Source organism: Neovison vison, chromosome 14 (genome assembly GCF_020171115.1).
Source record: "Neovison vison isolate M4711 chromosome 14, ASM_NN_V1, whole genome shotgun sequence".
In the NCBI taxonomy this organism is placed as follows: Eukaryota; Metazoa; Chordata; class Mammalia; order Carnivora; family Mustelidae; genus Neogale; species Neogale vison.
This window is the reverse complement of record NC_058104.1, coordinates 7,893,260-7,908,709: the sequence shown is the minus strand read 5'-3', so window position 1 is coordinate 7,908,709 and position 15,450 is coordinate 7,893,260. Positions and strand designations below refer to the sequence as shown.

Below are 15,450 nucleotides of genomic sequence, written 5' to 3'. Positions count from 1 at the left end.
CACACACAAAGGAGTTCCTGTCACTGGGGTCCCGAGAGGAGGCTCCTGCAAACAGGGGAGGCAGGCCCACCAGGCTGCTGAGATTCTCTCCTGGAGGAAAGTAATGCTCCCCGTGAGACACCAGAAGGATAAAATCACTCGAAAATGCATCATGATGTCCTCGGAGAAGCACGGTTTCCGGTGTCCTAAAACCGGGCTGTCTTCGAATCACAGTGAGGCAGGAGGCAGGGGAAGCTCGGGAGGCAAGTTGATCAAAGTCAAGTCATTTTGGGTTTAGGTCTTAACCTAAAGTCAGCAGGTCATAAAAAGTCACAAGATCCCTGTCCCTCTAGCAGTAAGAGCCACAGAGTTTGGACACTCTCCCCACTGCCCCCTGTGGGTAGTTCTGTAACCCTAGGCAACGGGAAAACCGCCCCACGGAAATGATAAACCCAAGTTAAAGAGTGAGCCCCTCCCTGTACAAGTAGCTAATTTTTAAAAACTTATCAAACCCCTTGTTAGAGGTAAAACGGCGGTGGTGGACGGGGGTCAGGGCCGCTCCGTCTGGGAAGCGCAACTGCTACTCTGTCAACTTAACTGTACACTCTCCTACACTTAACCTTTGTCCCTTTCTCTAAATGGCTTGTTTCTTGAATTCTTTCTCACACAAAGGCAAGAACTCTTGGTGGGGGGCCTCGAGCGCTCCCCTTCTCCTGGGCCAGAGAGATCAGGAATATGGCTGTGCTCAAGGCTACTCTGTGTTTATTTCCTTTGCTAATTATTTATGTTTGTACCTCTCAAGATTCTCAGCCTCAGAACGTCAAACTTTGATGAGAACAACTTAGTTTGGGCCCAGTAATGCCTAATGGAAACGGTAAGCTAACGTGTCCCTCTCCTCTGTCCCCGCAGCGCAGTGCGGGTGGCTGCCCCGTCCGGGTCCGGGCACCGGGGTGGCCCTCCCTGCTGCCTCGCGCACAACCCGGCGCAGAGGCCGTGCTGCGAGGCTGGAAGGCAGCATTCAGTAAAGGCTGTTTTCTCAGAGGTGGTACAGGGTGGCTGGATTTCAGAAACTCAGAATCCAAGAGTTTACCCTAAAACCTATTTTGCTAACAGAAATTTTTTTTGGTCCCTATCTTTCTAACAGAAGTAGCGTAAGGAAACAAAACGAAAAACACATTCAGTACTTTTATTTAACTGTTGAGGCAACAACTGACGTATCTCCCACCCTCTCCTTTAAGTTAGTGTGACAATTTTCCATAATAAACTACTTAAAGAGAAGCTTTGGTCAAGAATGGAATGAAATAGCAAAAACAAAAACAAAATAACCCCATATCACTGCTGCTTTTAAAAAACCAACACTGTCACCAATTATAGTCAAACAAAAACACACACACGGTATTTGCGCGAACGTGTCTTCAGTGTTTCCTTGCGGCTGGCTCTCCTCACCACCATGCACACGGCGGGGCTGTGTCAGCGCATGTGTCAGTTTGTCAGTCTGTCAGTTTGTCATGCTGGATCTGGGAGGCTCACTCAGCTTCACATTATCCGGAGGCCCTGGATGGAAGACTCTAAGGTCTGGAAAGAGAGGGAGAACACAGGGTTACGGAGGCTGGTCTGTCTCGGCGTCTTCCCCCAGCCCCCCCTGCACCACACGGCTGCCCTCTTCCCCCGACTAATGTGCAGGCCCCGCACCCCCAAATCTGGCCGAGCCCAGCTCTGAGGCCCCCTCTGCCAGGCCTGGGCCCCCTGCCGGCCCTCCACGCCCTTCGCTCCCTTGCTGACTCCGAGCCACAGGATCTGGACGTGCTCCCGCCTGCGCAGGGCCCGCTTCCTCTCGGGGCCATCGGTGCTTACTGGTGAGGGCGCCGGCGGCCTGTTCCGTGCCTCTCACCACACCCCAAACGCCCTCGCGCCGGGCACTCCGATGTCTGCACAGGCCACAGGGCAGCGGATGCTCAAAGGTGGCCAGACTAGAGGAAACTGGCCCGGGACCTCTAGGGAACACCCGTACACAGGGACAGGAAACGAGGCCGCCCAAGGGATCGAGAATCAAGTGCAGAGTGTGACTGCCCAGGGAGCTCATTCCCCGGGGGCTGCAACGCCCAGGATGGAAAGAGGGGAAGGTAAAAAGGGTGGGCAGTCAGGGAACTTGTTGAGGAAGAGAGTTTCTCTCTCCTAAGTATTTCAGACTTTTTTCCGGATTATGTCTTTCACCCCAAGGGGTGGGGATCAAACATCATGGAAATGCACAGGCAGGAGCAGAATTCTGTAAACACGGACCTGTTTTGGAGGTTAACATCCAGAAGTGAACCTCACCGCGCGGCACACAGCACCCTCCCCTCTCACCCCTGCCGCTCCCCTCCGGTTCCTCATCACACCCACCACCACCCCGTCCCCAGGCTAGAGGGGCAGAGACCCCCGCATGTGCTCCTCACCACGCCCTTGCATCTGGCCTCCTAACTCTCTCTCCCGTCCGGAAGCTCGGGGCCACACCCCGGCCACCGCTGGAGGTCACATCCTCCTCACCTGCTCGCAGGACTCGACGGCCTCTGCCCGGAGCCCACGGCTGCCCGGGCCACCCACACCTCACGGTCTCGTGCTCTCTTCGGCTCTGGACCAGCTCCTAGCTGTCTGCAGGCGAAGCCCAGCCGCCCCTCTCCGACCACGCCATGGCCCGCTTCCTAGTTCCAGCTTGAGCTTCCGCGGGACCCACACCACAGCCCAAAGCCCTGGCGAAGCCTCACACACGGCGCATGCTCCGAGCTGAGCGGGTCTGCACCTGCTCTCGCAGCTCGGGCGGCGCGTCCCCACGCTCGCGGGCCCCGGACTCCCAGCCCATCCGGAGATGCAGCTCAAGCCCCTCTCCTCCGCAGGGCTGGCACTCTACGCACCCTCCCCACCTTCTCAGTGTACAAACAGGCACTGGCCCCTTCTGGAGCTCCAGAGAACACTGCCCCTTCCACCAGACCAGCCCTCTGAGGGCTCTTTCACCCTAATATCCTCGGTGCCTAGTACCAGGCCTGGCACCTAACAAGTACTTCATGAACGTCTGTTAGACTGATTAGCGTAAACCATGAAAATACATCTATGTGGTTTAACAGACTGGGGGCCTGACGCGGGGCCTGCTACAGAAAACACTCGAGTTTTCCTCCATGGACAAAATGGACATCTAGAACGATGTATCCCACCTCACTGGGAAAGTCTGCTTTTCTCCTCATGGCTTTCAGGTTTTAAGTTTCTTTTTTTTAAGGAAGCTGGACGCCCAATGTGGGGCTTGAACTCATGACACTGAGATCAACAGTCGCTCCGCGGACTCAGCCAGCTACGTGCCCAGACTCTCAGGTTTTAAAGACAACTACAATCCAATGTTCTCTGTTTGTGATGTGCCCTGGATGGGACATTTTGTTCCAAGAAATGAGAAACATTCTTGTCACAGAAAGAGTTTTAACGCAAACAAGGTCTCTTATGAAAAGCAGAAAATACCTTGAAATCCCAAATTGTCATGGCTCCATCGATGCCAGTAGTGCAAAATTTGCGACAATCTTGCTTGTCCACTTCATAAATAGACACTTGACTGAAAAAAAGCAAAAAGAGAGACCGTCAGGTATGTAGTGGGAGCAGGCCCCAACCTCCCTGACTAAATGGCCTATGGGCGTTTTAAGGCAACGAATTCCCCAATTCCTCAGTGTTAAGTTGTCCATCGATATTAGCTACAGCAATCAGAAGCAGAAAATACTGAAATGCATTTCACTCCCGGATGTCCAGAAAAGCCAAGACTGAAAAGGCAGGAAGGTGGACTGAGTGTTGGGATGCGGAGAGGCAGGACAAGCCAGGTCACGCGGCACGCACACCGTCTGGGAGCAGAGCGTAGGCAGGACCGCAGCAACGACGAGAATGGAAACAATTCAAAACAAAAACAAACCAGAGATGGGGTGAAGCATGACTGAAACCCAGCTGGCTCCAAACAAAAACCCCCAAATCGCCCTCTGAGACAAGCAGGGCCTGTAAGTCAAGCTCCCGCCCCGTATTTGAAATGAACCACTGTAAATGTGAGCAACACGCAGGCACCAGAAGATTCCAAGCAGGAAGCACAGAGGAACAGATGAATGAAACAACTTGTCTCAGCCTAAGTATCTGAAAAACTTTCGAGAAAATTCCATAGCTCAAGAGAGTAATTTTCCTTTCTCCTGTGAAATGTCTAGAACATTCCCTCTGGGGAAGGAGATGGCAAAACTATGGCACACGTAGCCTGTTTCTATACAGACTGTGACCTAAGAACAGCTTTAATGATTTTAGATGGTCACACAAAAAATTAAGACTATTATTCGGTTACATGAAAATTATGTGGAAATTCAAATTTCAGTGTAAGCTTTTACTGAAACACCCACGTGCATTTACATACATATTGCCAAGGGCTTACACGCCATCATGGATGTCGGTAGTTGTGACAGAGACTGGCTCAGAGCCAAAAATATTTACTCTCTGGTTCCTTATAGGAAAAGTTTGCTGACCCTTTGCTTAAGGGCAAAGAGAACTTAATAACTGCAAATAAAGGCAAATCTGCCCATCTGCAAGCTTTTTTATTTTTAACCAGAACTCTGGAAGATGAAATGAGAGCTGTTTCCTTCCTGATACGCAGTCTACAGAGAAGCTTCAGAGAAATTCACAATAAATAACTCTGAAAGTCATTCAAGACAAAGAAACTTGAAGCATGAAAAGACTTCTATGCCTTCAAGTTATTACTTTCCAGTAGAGCACAGACATTTCGGCCCATTTTAAATCCAGTGGCCCGCTCCACTGAACATGACAGGCACGACCTACGTTCAAAAATTCTCTCAAAGGCAAAGTCTAGAGGTTTCCATTCTTGTTCCCGCCATCATCACCACGATGAAAGTCTCCCAAGACAAAAGGTCTAGTAAAAAAGAGAAAATCTTATGGGACCTAAACTCTGACCACTGTCAGTGAAAATATCGAGAACAGACTACCTCTCTCCTCTAGATTTAGGAAAAAAACAAGCTTCCTGGGTGGGGGAGGGGAGAATGACAAACAGTTCATAGGCACCTGACGAAAAACTGAAGTCAAGAAACTCCTTGGTTTGGCCACACGATATCAAAGAATTCCATTTAATTAAATGATCTTCTTACTGGTATGTATCACTTGAAATTCACGGTTGAAATGACAGCTGGAATTACCTTTTTAAGCAGCGTATAACGAGCCTTCCCGTCATACGTTCACTGCCAGGGGACCGTAACATTCAGGAAGGTCTCCTTTTGTTCTCAATCAGGGTTGGAGAAAGCGAGCCCTAGGCGAGGCTCCCCCAACAGACACGCCAGCTTAGGGTCGCTGGGGAGGCTCAGCGCGGCTCACAGGGGATGCCAAGTACCAGCCGCACCTCAAAGGACAGAATGCCTAGGAGGGGGCGGCTCACTCTGTCCCAAGCTGAGAGTAAGAGCCCGCAGTCGGGGAGCTACAGACTTCCCTCTGCTCCTGCTCCCGAAGCAATGTGTGGGCACACAGCACGCACAACTTTCCCAGGGACCCAGTCAGGAAACAAGCAGAGGAAGACGGGCATCCTCGTCACCAAACACTTCTCCCTGTGGTCAGGGCCCTGGCTAAAGGTGGCTCCCAGGGGCCCCAGGCAGCGGGGCGGCACGTACGTGATGCTATTCTGGTGCAGCGTCTCCAAGGCTGTGTTGCGGTCCTCGGTCGTGGCCCTCTTGTCCATGTTGCGGAAGCGTTCCATGGCAGACATGTTGCGCTGAATGCTCTGTTTTGGAATGTCTAGTTTGGAGACGAAGGTCAAGCAGCCACGGTCATCGTAGTTAAAGAGCATTGGGCAGCAGTCATGGCCCTGAAATGAGGTCTCAGTCAGGAGCCTGGGCGTACGCTGCCCACCCACCGACCCCTGGGCAGAACGGGCACGCCAGGGGCATCTCCCACTCTGCAAGGCTGGCTCATCTACAAGGCTGTTCTGGTTCACGCCAGTGCGCCAAGTCACAGAGCACACACTGTTCCTGTCCTGGAGAACTAAACACAGTGTACTAAAGGGAGAATGGAGAATTACTTACCGCGGCTACAACGCTATTCTCGGAGACAAATGACACACTCAGGAGGGGCAGGAACTCTGTTTTCAGAGTTGAGACCCTGAACACAAGAACAATTGTTAAACTGAGATGGGAACAGACCACGCAGCTTCTTTATAGACACAGCAGATGAAAAGGACCCATTTTCACAAGGGCTTGTGCGGTGCAAATGAACACGTAGGCCTACGAGGAGCCCTATGACCTGGACTTTGGGGGATCCCAAGCATGACACAGCCCTGGGGTCACTGTAGAAACAGAGTCCTCTGGCCCTCTCTGGCCCACGCCCTGCTCTGAGCCCCCCCACCCCATGACAAACCAGTCCCCAGTGAGTTGTCCTTCTTTCCTGGCTCTGCCTTTGCTCCCACACCCTTTGCAAACATGCTGTCTCTTGCTTGTCCACCAAAATCCACCCCGGTCTCTGACGCTCAGCTCATCTGATCATCTCCATGAAGCTTTCCTGGACCTCTCAGCCTGAAGTGGCTTCTCCTCCGACCACCTAGCACTCTGGGTGTCACGGTCACTCGTGACTGAATGCCTTGTCCCCCCCTTCCTCGCCTTGCCTGTGCTCACTGTGGGCTCCAGAGGTTGGGCACAAACATCTAGGAGACTTTCTTCTCTTCTCTGCCGGGCTCTGGGGGAGGAACTGGGGCTACCAGTGAATATGCATCTTGGCTGGCCAGGAGCTCCCAGACAGAAGGGCTGGGGAAGGTGTGTGTGTACCTGTATACTTGGTACGTTATCTAGCAGCACCTGGCCAAGAGGCCACACACACACGGCAGGCAAACATGGTGGTCGATGACTTAGGACCACAGAACTTCATGTAGAAGATGGTGCGTTTTGAAAACTATGTCTCAGGGGAGCCCACCCCCACCCACCCATACCCCAATACCACTGGAATTTAAAGGCCTAACACCTCATTTTAAGGCCTTACTATATAGTACACTTGGCTCCTACTACATGCAATATTTATGTTTGAGAAGGGGAAGCGTAGAGGATATGATCTGACTTGCAGGACCAGAAAAGCCAAATCATAAATCATTATGAGGTCAGATGGGGGCTGTAATAAGCATATGCTAAGAGCTTATTATGCATTATAATAAATTATATCCAAATCAAATAACCATGACATCAAAACTGAATGACAGAAAAATTACTGTACAAAATGTACAGCATAATCCCATTTGTGTTCAAAATGAAAAGATATGTTAAGTGCCTATACTTGTACAGAAATCTGGAAGATTACACCATTTATTATGATGTTAAAAAAAAAGTAAATAAAATAAACCCAACTCAATCCAGTTAGCAAGAAAATATCATCTCTGACATGTCACTTTGTTGTCACTGTGAGGCAGAGGGAGGCAGAGACACCCGGTCCTCAGCACACAGGTTGACAAGTTAGGAAACCTCTTAAGGTGCATAACCTTTCGCTGCCAATGGAAAAGGATTCACCAGGAGAGAACAAAGATTCCTATTAAAGGGAAAGAATTTCAATCATCGTCTCTCTTCCTCCAGCATATGATGAGCAGATATAAATTCTGATGTGTTAAAAAAAAAAAAAAATTCTGACATGTGACAAGATGCCTCGTGCTCTCTGAACGCTGTCCGGGTGCCTCCCTCACAAATGAGTCATTGCAATTCGAGTTCTTCTGGCACACTCCACAGGAACTGGTATCAGGGTTTTATGTATTACTGAATGGAATTCCAAATTAATGGAGTCACTGCTCACTGACTACACACAGTAAGGACTTGATCTCCTACTTGACTGCTGGATGACAGGGACCTGCTGTGAGGGAGTCACACTAACCGACCAAAGTGACAATCCGAAGGAACTCTCATTAGCGGCAAACCAGGAGCGTCCCTCAAAGAAACCACCGCACCACCTCCATGAAGAAGTGTTTCTGGAAGTGAGCTCTAACTCTCTCTCTTTTTTTTTTTTTTAAGATTTATTTATTTGTTTGACAGACAGAGATCACAAGTAGGCAGAGAGGCAGGCAGGGAGAGAGGAAGGGAAGCAGGCTCCCTGCTGAGCAGAGAGCCCGATGCAGGGCTCGATCCCAGGACCCTGGGATCATGACCTGAGCTGAAGGCAGAGGCTTAACCCACTGAGCCACCCAGGCGCCCCTGAACTCTAACTCTTTAAAGTTTCCCCAAATGGACAATCTGAATGTGTGTCGGTGACTTTAAAGGCGGCCCTGCAGTTCTGGGCCACATTTTTAAGCTCACATCCTGCGCTTACCCCCAGGGAAGGACGGCCTTAGCCCAGCTGGTGAGAGACCAAACCACTCCCTAACTCCAAGCGAAAGGCAAATACTCACTGCACGCTTTTTGAGGCGTCAGCAACAGACACGGTGCTGTCGTGGCTGACCCAGGCCAGGCGGCTCCCGCTGGCAGAGAAGCTGACCCCATGCACCCAGCCGCCGGTGCCGCTGCCCCCGAACTCTGACATCAGCTGACCAAAAGGCATCTTGCTGCCCCAGGGCGTACTGGCTGGCTTTTCATCCACTTCTTTAATGTAGGCAGAAAACACTCTACAGTTTAGGGGCAGGAAAGAAGGAAAAAGGTCAATGAAAATTTATGTATACAGAAACAGGCCACGGGCAGCTGCTCTAAGGTGTCTCAGAATGCAGAGATTGAGCCTTAAAAAGTAAAACATGACAAAGTCACATCCACAAATCTCTTAAGACTTGGTTCTTTTTTTTTTTTTAAAGGTTTTATTTATTTATTTGACACAGACAGAGAGAGATCACAAGTAGGCAGAGAGGCAGGCAGAGAGAGAGGGGGAAGCAGACTTCCTGCCAAGCAGAGAACCTGATGCAGGGCTTGATCCCAAGACCCTGAGACCATGACCTGAGCTGAAGGCAGAGGCTTAACCCACTGAGCCACTCAGGCGCTCCACTGAGACTTGGTTCTAAGGGCTGCCTGCAGGCCCATCTGAGTCTGGCCAAGTGCACTCAATCGGAGGGTACACGAGGAGACCTACGGTGCTCTAGGGGTGCAGTTCTAGAAGTTCTAAAAGAAGGACAAAAGTCCTCTCCCTGAGCCCACGTTCTGGGGGAGGATCTTGCTGTCCCACCCCTCCCTTACATGCGGCAGACCTTGCTAAGTGAGCACAGCATTCTTTCCTGCCTACTTCACTATCGTTTTCAACATAGTATTCCAGGAAGCCCACATGCCAAACAGGAGAAGAAACTATGTGCCACACTGCAATTAACCGACGGCATTAACCCATTTAAACAAAGGGACATCCAAAGAGGAAGCCAAGGGAAGCCAGTGAGAGTGGGCAGGCCGTCGCTCAGGCCATCATGCTGTCGGGGCTCACTGTCCAGTCTTTGTGACAGGTCTGGGGTGAAGAAGGGTCTCCTTTACGGCCAGCTGTCAGCAGCCTCTCCCTCTTGAATTCCAAGAAGCTGTGCATGAGGAGGTTTGGATGCAGATTCCGGAAAAGGGAGGGAGAAAGAGCGGCTGGGAATGCACCTCTAATTCTACTTCCTGGAGCTTCTCTCAAGAACCTCTGGACCTAAAGACTCCTAAAAGTGATCTGAGATATTTGCCCTGAAATGACAATGACAGCAGCAGCTCTGGGGAGGGGCACAGTGAGTTATCTGTTAGAGGACATGACCTTGGAATCTCCGGGCTTCACTTTTTTGCATCTGAACACAGCTGACACCCAGTAGTACCGGAGTTTCAGGTGCACAGCAGTGATTCAGCTTCTCTACACCGCACACCGCACTCGCTGCCAGTGTAGCTACGACCTGTCATCGTACGAGGCTCTGGCCATGTCCCTATGTTCTATGTCACCCTTGTGACTTACTCTGTCCCGGGAAGCCTGTACCTCCCACTCCTCTTCACCCATCTTGCCCATCCCCTTAACCCTCCGTCTCTCTGGCACCCGTCAGTCTGTCCTCTGTGTTCATGAGTCTCAGAACCACTGGGCCTTAAGTCAGCACCACGACGGCCACTGCTCTCGTCCTCAGAGGCTGGGACAGTTGGGCGGTTCTCATTTGTGAACTCGAGAGCGTAAACTGAACAGGACACAGGACCACAGGTCAAAGTGAAGTTCATTTCTGTAAATCAGTACTATCAAAAGAATTAGTAACCTATTTTCAGATTTTGTAGATACAGTCTAATAATTCAAACGGTACGGATCATTCAGTTCCATTCTTCAAGGGAATCAGAACGACTCTGGGTAACATATCAGACAATAAAACTGAATTCTCCTAAAGAATGTCTATGCCGTTACACTGGTTTTTTTTTTTTTTAAGATTTTAAAAAAATTTTTATTTATTTGACAGACAGAGATCACAAGTAGGCAGAAAGGCAGGCGGAGAAAAGAGGGAAGCAGGCTCCTCACGGAGCAGAGAGCCCGATGTGGGGCTCGATTCCAGGACCCTGAGATCATGACCTGAGTCATAGGCAGAGGCTCAACCCGCTGAGCCATCCAGGCGCCCTACACTGGTTCTTAAGCAGCAGAACCAATCTTTTTCCAAAGAGTGCCTTGATGCTGCTGAATCCCCACTCCACATGCAAATTCCCACACACATCTTAAAAAAAAGGCCAAAAAAACCCAAACAAACAAACAAACAAACAAACAAAAAAAAACCCCAAACCCTTGGATATTCTTGGGTATAAATCACTAGCCAGGTTTTCTGGAAATTCTCCAAATAGCTTACTAAAGAAAGATGCAACCCATTTCCCAACCCACCCTACTGTCAATGTGAAGTAACATTTATATGCTTTTCTTTGGCTAAGGGAAAAAAAGCCTTCTTGGTAAAGAATAACCGCAAAAAGCAATTACACTGTATGATCCTTAAAGCTCTTAGCAAAGCGGCTGTGTTTCTTCCAGTCTCATGCTAACAACAAATAAGAAGCTTGAACCGAAAAGGAAGACCATAGTAATAGCTCAGCAGAGCACTTTCAGCTAAGTCTTGTTCATCTCCGCTTCAGCCTGGATTTGATGAGTCGCTGCCTGGGTTATGAAATGAGAAATAACACCGTAGTCCAAGGGCCACTACACCTCTGCTCCAAACACGATGTTCCGCCTACGGAAAACCTCCCCAGCCCCGCCTGTGCGCCCAACTCCTCCTGCACCTCCAAGTCCACTCCCCACCCCCCGAGACTTCTGTGTTCGCTTTCCTAGATCACAAGCTCCTTCCATCTCTGAGTTCCTCCTGGTGCTTAGCACAGTACCCTCATGGTGCTTAGCACAGTACCTTGCAAAGAAGAGGAACCTGAAAAATATCTGAAAGACGAACAAGGAACAGATCAATTCTACCAGTTCTCGTTGGTTCTTACCTGCATTTGAAATCGCAGGATCCTGCTGCCAGCAAGACGTTGTTGGGATGCCAATCCAAGCTGAGGACCGTGGAGCGAATTGGCTTTTTAATGTGCTTGCTTACCCACCTACAAAAGGAGAAAATCCATTTCAGTACAAAAGGAGAAAATCCATTTCAGTTTATTCACACATCGAGCAATAGTTCCCACAGGGCCTCACGAAGGTGTGTCAGGTGATACACATGTGGAGACCAGGTCCTCTGCCAAGAGAGGAAGAAGAGCCATAAATAGTCCTTTCTGTTCTTTTAGGCCTCAACGTTCTCTTATCACAGTAGTCAGTTCTGAGCCTTCTGGCAATGAGGGGATCCCCATGAGTAACTATATTTACGGATGAACTCTGGATACTGCCCACAGAGTTTCAGATTACACCTGACTTTAAAATAAAATCTGGGGTTTGAAATTACTTAAATTTTTATTTCAAATACTCAGTGACCTGTTATTTCATTTTGGGTTAAGTTTGGCTGGCAAAATAGCTCCATTTCCTTTCTACGTCTCTGTGAAGCAGCAAATTATTATTAGTATTAGTATTTATGTATTTTTTTTCCAGAAAAATTACAACCAAGAAAATCACAATCTCCTGTTAGAGGTTCTAACTAATTCTCTAACTCCACTCGAAAAGTTTATTTATGTCTGAGATCAGTCATTATTCTGGCTTCGCTAATTCAATTTCTGCCCCTAAACTGCTGCTTAAAAACCAATCGTGCTGTGCTTTTTCAGAACTGAGAGACTTTGGGGCACCTGGGTGGCTCAGTGGGTTAAAGCCTCTGCCTTTGGCTCAGGTCATGATCCCAGGGTCCTGAGATTGAGCCCCGCATCAGGCTCTCTTCTCAGCGGAGAGCCTGCTTCCTCCTCTCTCTCTGCCTTCCTTTTTGCCTACATGTGATCTCTGTCAGATAAATAAAATCTAAAAGAAAAAAGAGCCGAGAAACTTAATATCAAGCTGAACGCCCACCCTTGAATGCCAAATTACCTTTCCACAGAATCTTTCTCTTAGGAACCTATCTAAAAAATTTTCTTCTGAAAAACAGACAGTATTCTGACTTGCTTATAATGGGGTTATTTTAAAGGCTTTTAGAGATTGTTTTATTCACATCACTCCAGTGAAATGTTGTTCTACAGCTGAGAAACTTCCCTGGACACACAGCTTGTTCAAGTGACAATACCTTGTACTACAGAACAGTCCAATCTATCTATATTTGAGACTATTTTTCAATGAATAAAAATGTGAGCAAACTCTGAGGTTGAACATTACCTAGGAAGGAAAGTTTTTATCTATCCATTACAGTGAGTCCTCCCCTAAAATGATTTTTGGCAGGCAGTGCTTTGTTAGGCTTATTTTTACACACACTTGAAAGAAAAACACAGTTCTTAAATTCATAATTTAGTCTTACTGCAAATTCACAGACTTTCTTTCCAAAGAATCAAAATTTGTGAGATTTCACTAAATCTCACAAAACATAATCTAATCCGTTCCTTTCACTGTTGCAGCAGAAAGCAAACAGTAACACTGACACCAAGAGTAATGTGTGCTCTGCTATTTTTAGTCCAAATACAAACACTGCCAGATCCGCACTGAATGACGATTCCACGGATGCGGGCTATTTTCCATCCTTTGTGAATGTGTGCCTCACAGAGCGGAGTCATTTTCTTATCAAAGTAAGTGAGAAGGATTAGGTAAAATGAGTCACTTTGCGATCAAATCAGTCTCTGTATTTTGAGTGGCTCAGCTACAAGTGATTTATCCAGAAAGTACAACAGGCAGACCGTAGTTCCAAGATTCTGGTCAATTTTTACTCCAACAGTTTAAATGAATAAAATATTACACTAAGACAGAGATTTGTTTAGCCAATAAATTTTAAAGAAACACATTGTTATCTGCAGGAATCTTAGATATTTTAAGTAGACAGAGACAGTGGGGAAAAAAAATTATCCCTCAGGTCATGCATGGGAATCTCTCAAGTTTACGATTTACCTGTAGGAGTAAGAAGACAATTTGGACATCGAATGGGAAGAGAGGGAGCAGCCTACTGAACCTGCCAGTTAGGAGATCAGGACACAGGATACAGACATAGGTCTGTATCGACATGAGAAATGTGAGATTTGACTCAACGTGCACACAGGAAGGAAAACTGCTCAGAGGGAACAGAGAGCTTCAGAGGGGGGAAAAAAAAATCCCCAGATGAGGAAACATTGAAGGTACAGTCAAGCCTTCACCCAGTGCTTCAAGAAGTCACCAGGAACGCAGTGGTCCAAATGTGTAATTCCACAGAGAGAAATAAAAAGTACTCAGATATTGCTCACCAGTCATTTTCAGACTCAAAGTAACAAACAGAAATGAGTCGTGCTCCACTTCCCACAGCAAATTTGTTCTCTAGCGGGGACCACTTGACAAAAGTCGCTGCACGATTGATTCTCAGGATCACCAGGGTTGGCTTCCAGACACCATCTTTCTGACTCCAGACGTAGGCATTGCGGTCTGCCCCACAAGTGACGATGCGGTCACTCTTGGGAGCCCAGTCGATACCTGCAAGTGAGATGTGGTGTCATCTGCTTTGCCGGGCCACTGACCAGAGATAGGAACAGCCACGTGGGCGCCACCATGGCAGGGCTAGATGTGCTTCGTATCTTCCTTCCCAACCCCATCCTTCCCCCATCTATGGTCCTGATCTTCACCTCAAGTGATTTATCCAGAAAGGTTTCTCTGCAAAGTCCTGGAACTCAGGACCCTCCTTGAGGCCAGGCAGAACAGAGCTGTTTTATGATCGTGGAGGTTACAAAACTAAATGGGGGCATTCTACTACTACATTCTACTAGAAAGAAAGGTTTCTTCCTTTTTTTTTGTTTTTAAAGATTTTATTTATGTATTTGACAGAGAGAGAGAGACGGCACAAGTAGGCAGAGAGAGAGGGAAGCAGGCTCCCCACCGAGCAGAGAGCCCGATGCGGGGCTCCATCCCAGGACCCTGAGATCATGACCTGAGCCGAAGGCAGAGACTTAACCCACTGAGTCACCCAGGCGCTCCATGCACAGGTTTCTAAAGTTATCTGGTATAAAGACCTTTTTCTTTTATCTCAATTAGATTTTGGGGAGATTAGTAGTACCTTTATGCATTCATTAACAGACCTCCCTCCATGGTATTAACTGAAAATTTGTTACATAACATCTAAATAAAACATCGGGGTAATTTAAAATTATCTTTAGTAAACGGAGGCAAAAATATGAATTGTGACTCACTATATATTCTTCTGAAGGTCACACTGTCCTTTAAACTAACCTAAATACCTTTGCTATATGCTACAGGTTCTACAAAGGGTCCTTGAGTATCTCTGCATCTAAACTAGGAAGAGATCTAAGTATGTATGCTTCTTCTTTTTTTTTAAAAGATTTTATTTTTATTTATTTGACAGAGAAAGACATAGTGAAGAGAGGGAACACAGCAGGGGGAGTGGGAGAGGGAGAAGCAGGCTTCCCGCTGAGCAGGGAGCCCGACTCAGGACTCGATGCCAGGACCTTAGGATCATGACCTGAGCTAAAGGCAGACACTTAAGAACTGAGCCACCCAGGTGCCCCTATATGGGTTATTTTTCATATTTGACCAGACTTTTACTTATCTGATGGCTCTGTGAAGTCAAGATCAGTTTGCCCAGCATGGAGCCCAATGTGGCGCTTGAACTCAAACCCTGATGTCAAGACCTGAGCTGAGATCAAGAATCGGACACTTAAGTGACTAAGCCACCTGTGTCCGAACTAATAAATTCTTATTATAGGTATCTTCTTAAAAATTAGTCATCAGGGGCGCCTGGGTGGCTCAGTGGGTTAAGCCGCTGCCTTCGGCTCAGGTCATGATCTCAGGGTCCTGGGATCGAGTCCCGCATCGGGCTCTCTGCTCAGCAGGGAGCCTGCTTCCCTCTCTCTCTCTCTCTGCCTGCCTCTCTTCTTGTGATCTCTGTCTGTCAAATAAATAAATAAAATCTTTAAAAAAAAAAAATTAGTCATCATCATTATTAACATATGGAAAAAACAGGAATATAAATCAAAGTTTCCACTGGTCGTAACT

The 15,450-nt window shown here is 48.0% G+C and overlaps 1 protein-coding gene across 1 annotated transcript in view; it reads right to left on the bottom strand.

Moving 5' to 3' along the window:
• Window positions 1-1,151: 1,151 nt before the first annotated feature.
• ARPC1A (actin related protein 2/3 complex subunit 1A) overlaps window positions 1,152-15,450 on the bottom strand; it is a 29,816-nt gene continuing 15,517 nt past the window's right edge. Inside the window, exons 4-10 of the mRNA XM_044233453.1 lie at window positions 13,695-13,917; window positions 11,355-11,462; window positions 8,378-8,590; window positions 6,048-6,123; window positions 5,637-5,830; window positions 3,463-3,553; window positions 1,152-1,554 (exon numbers count right to left, since the gene is read on the bottom strand). Of these exons, the coding sequence (XP_044089388.1) occupies window positions 1,516-1,554; window positions 3,463-3,553; window positions 5,637-5,830; window positions 6,048-6,123; window positions 8,378-8,590; window positions 11,355-11,462; window positions 13,695-13,917 (944 nt within the window). The 3' untranslated portion in view covers window positions 1,152-1,515. The remainder of the gene's footprint in view (window positions 1,555-3,462; window positions 3,554-5,636; window positions 5,831-6,047; window positions 6,124-8,377; window positions 8,591-11,354; window positions 11,463-13,694; window positions 13,918-15,450) is intronic.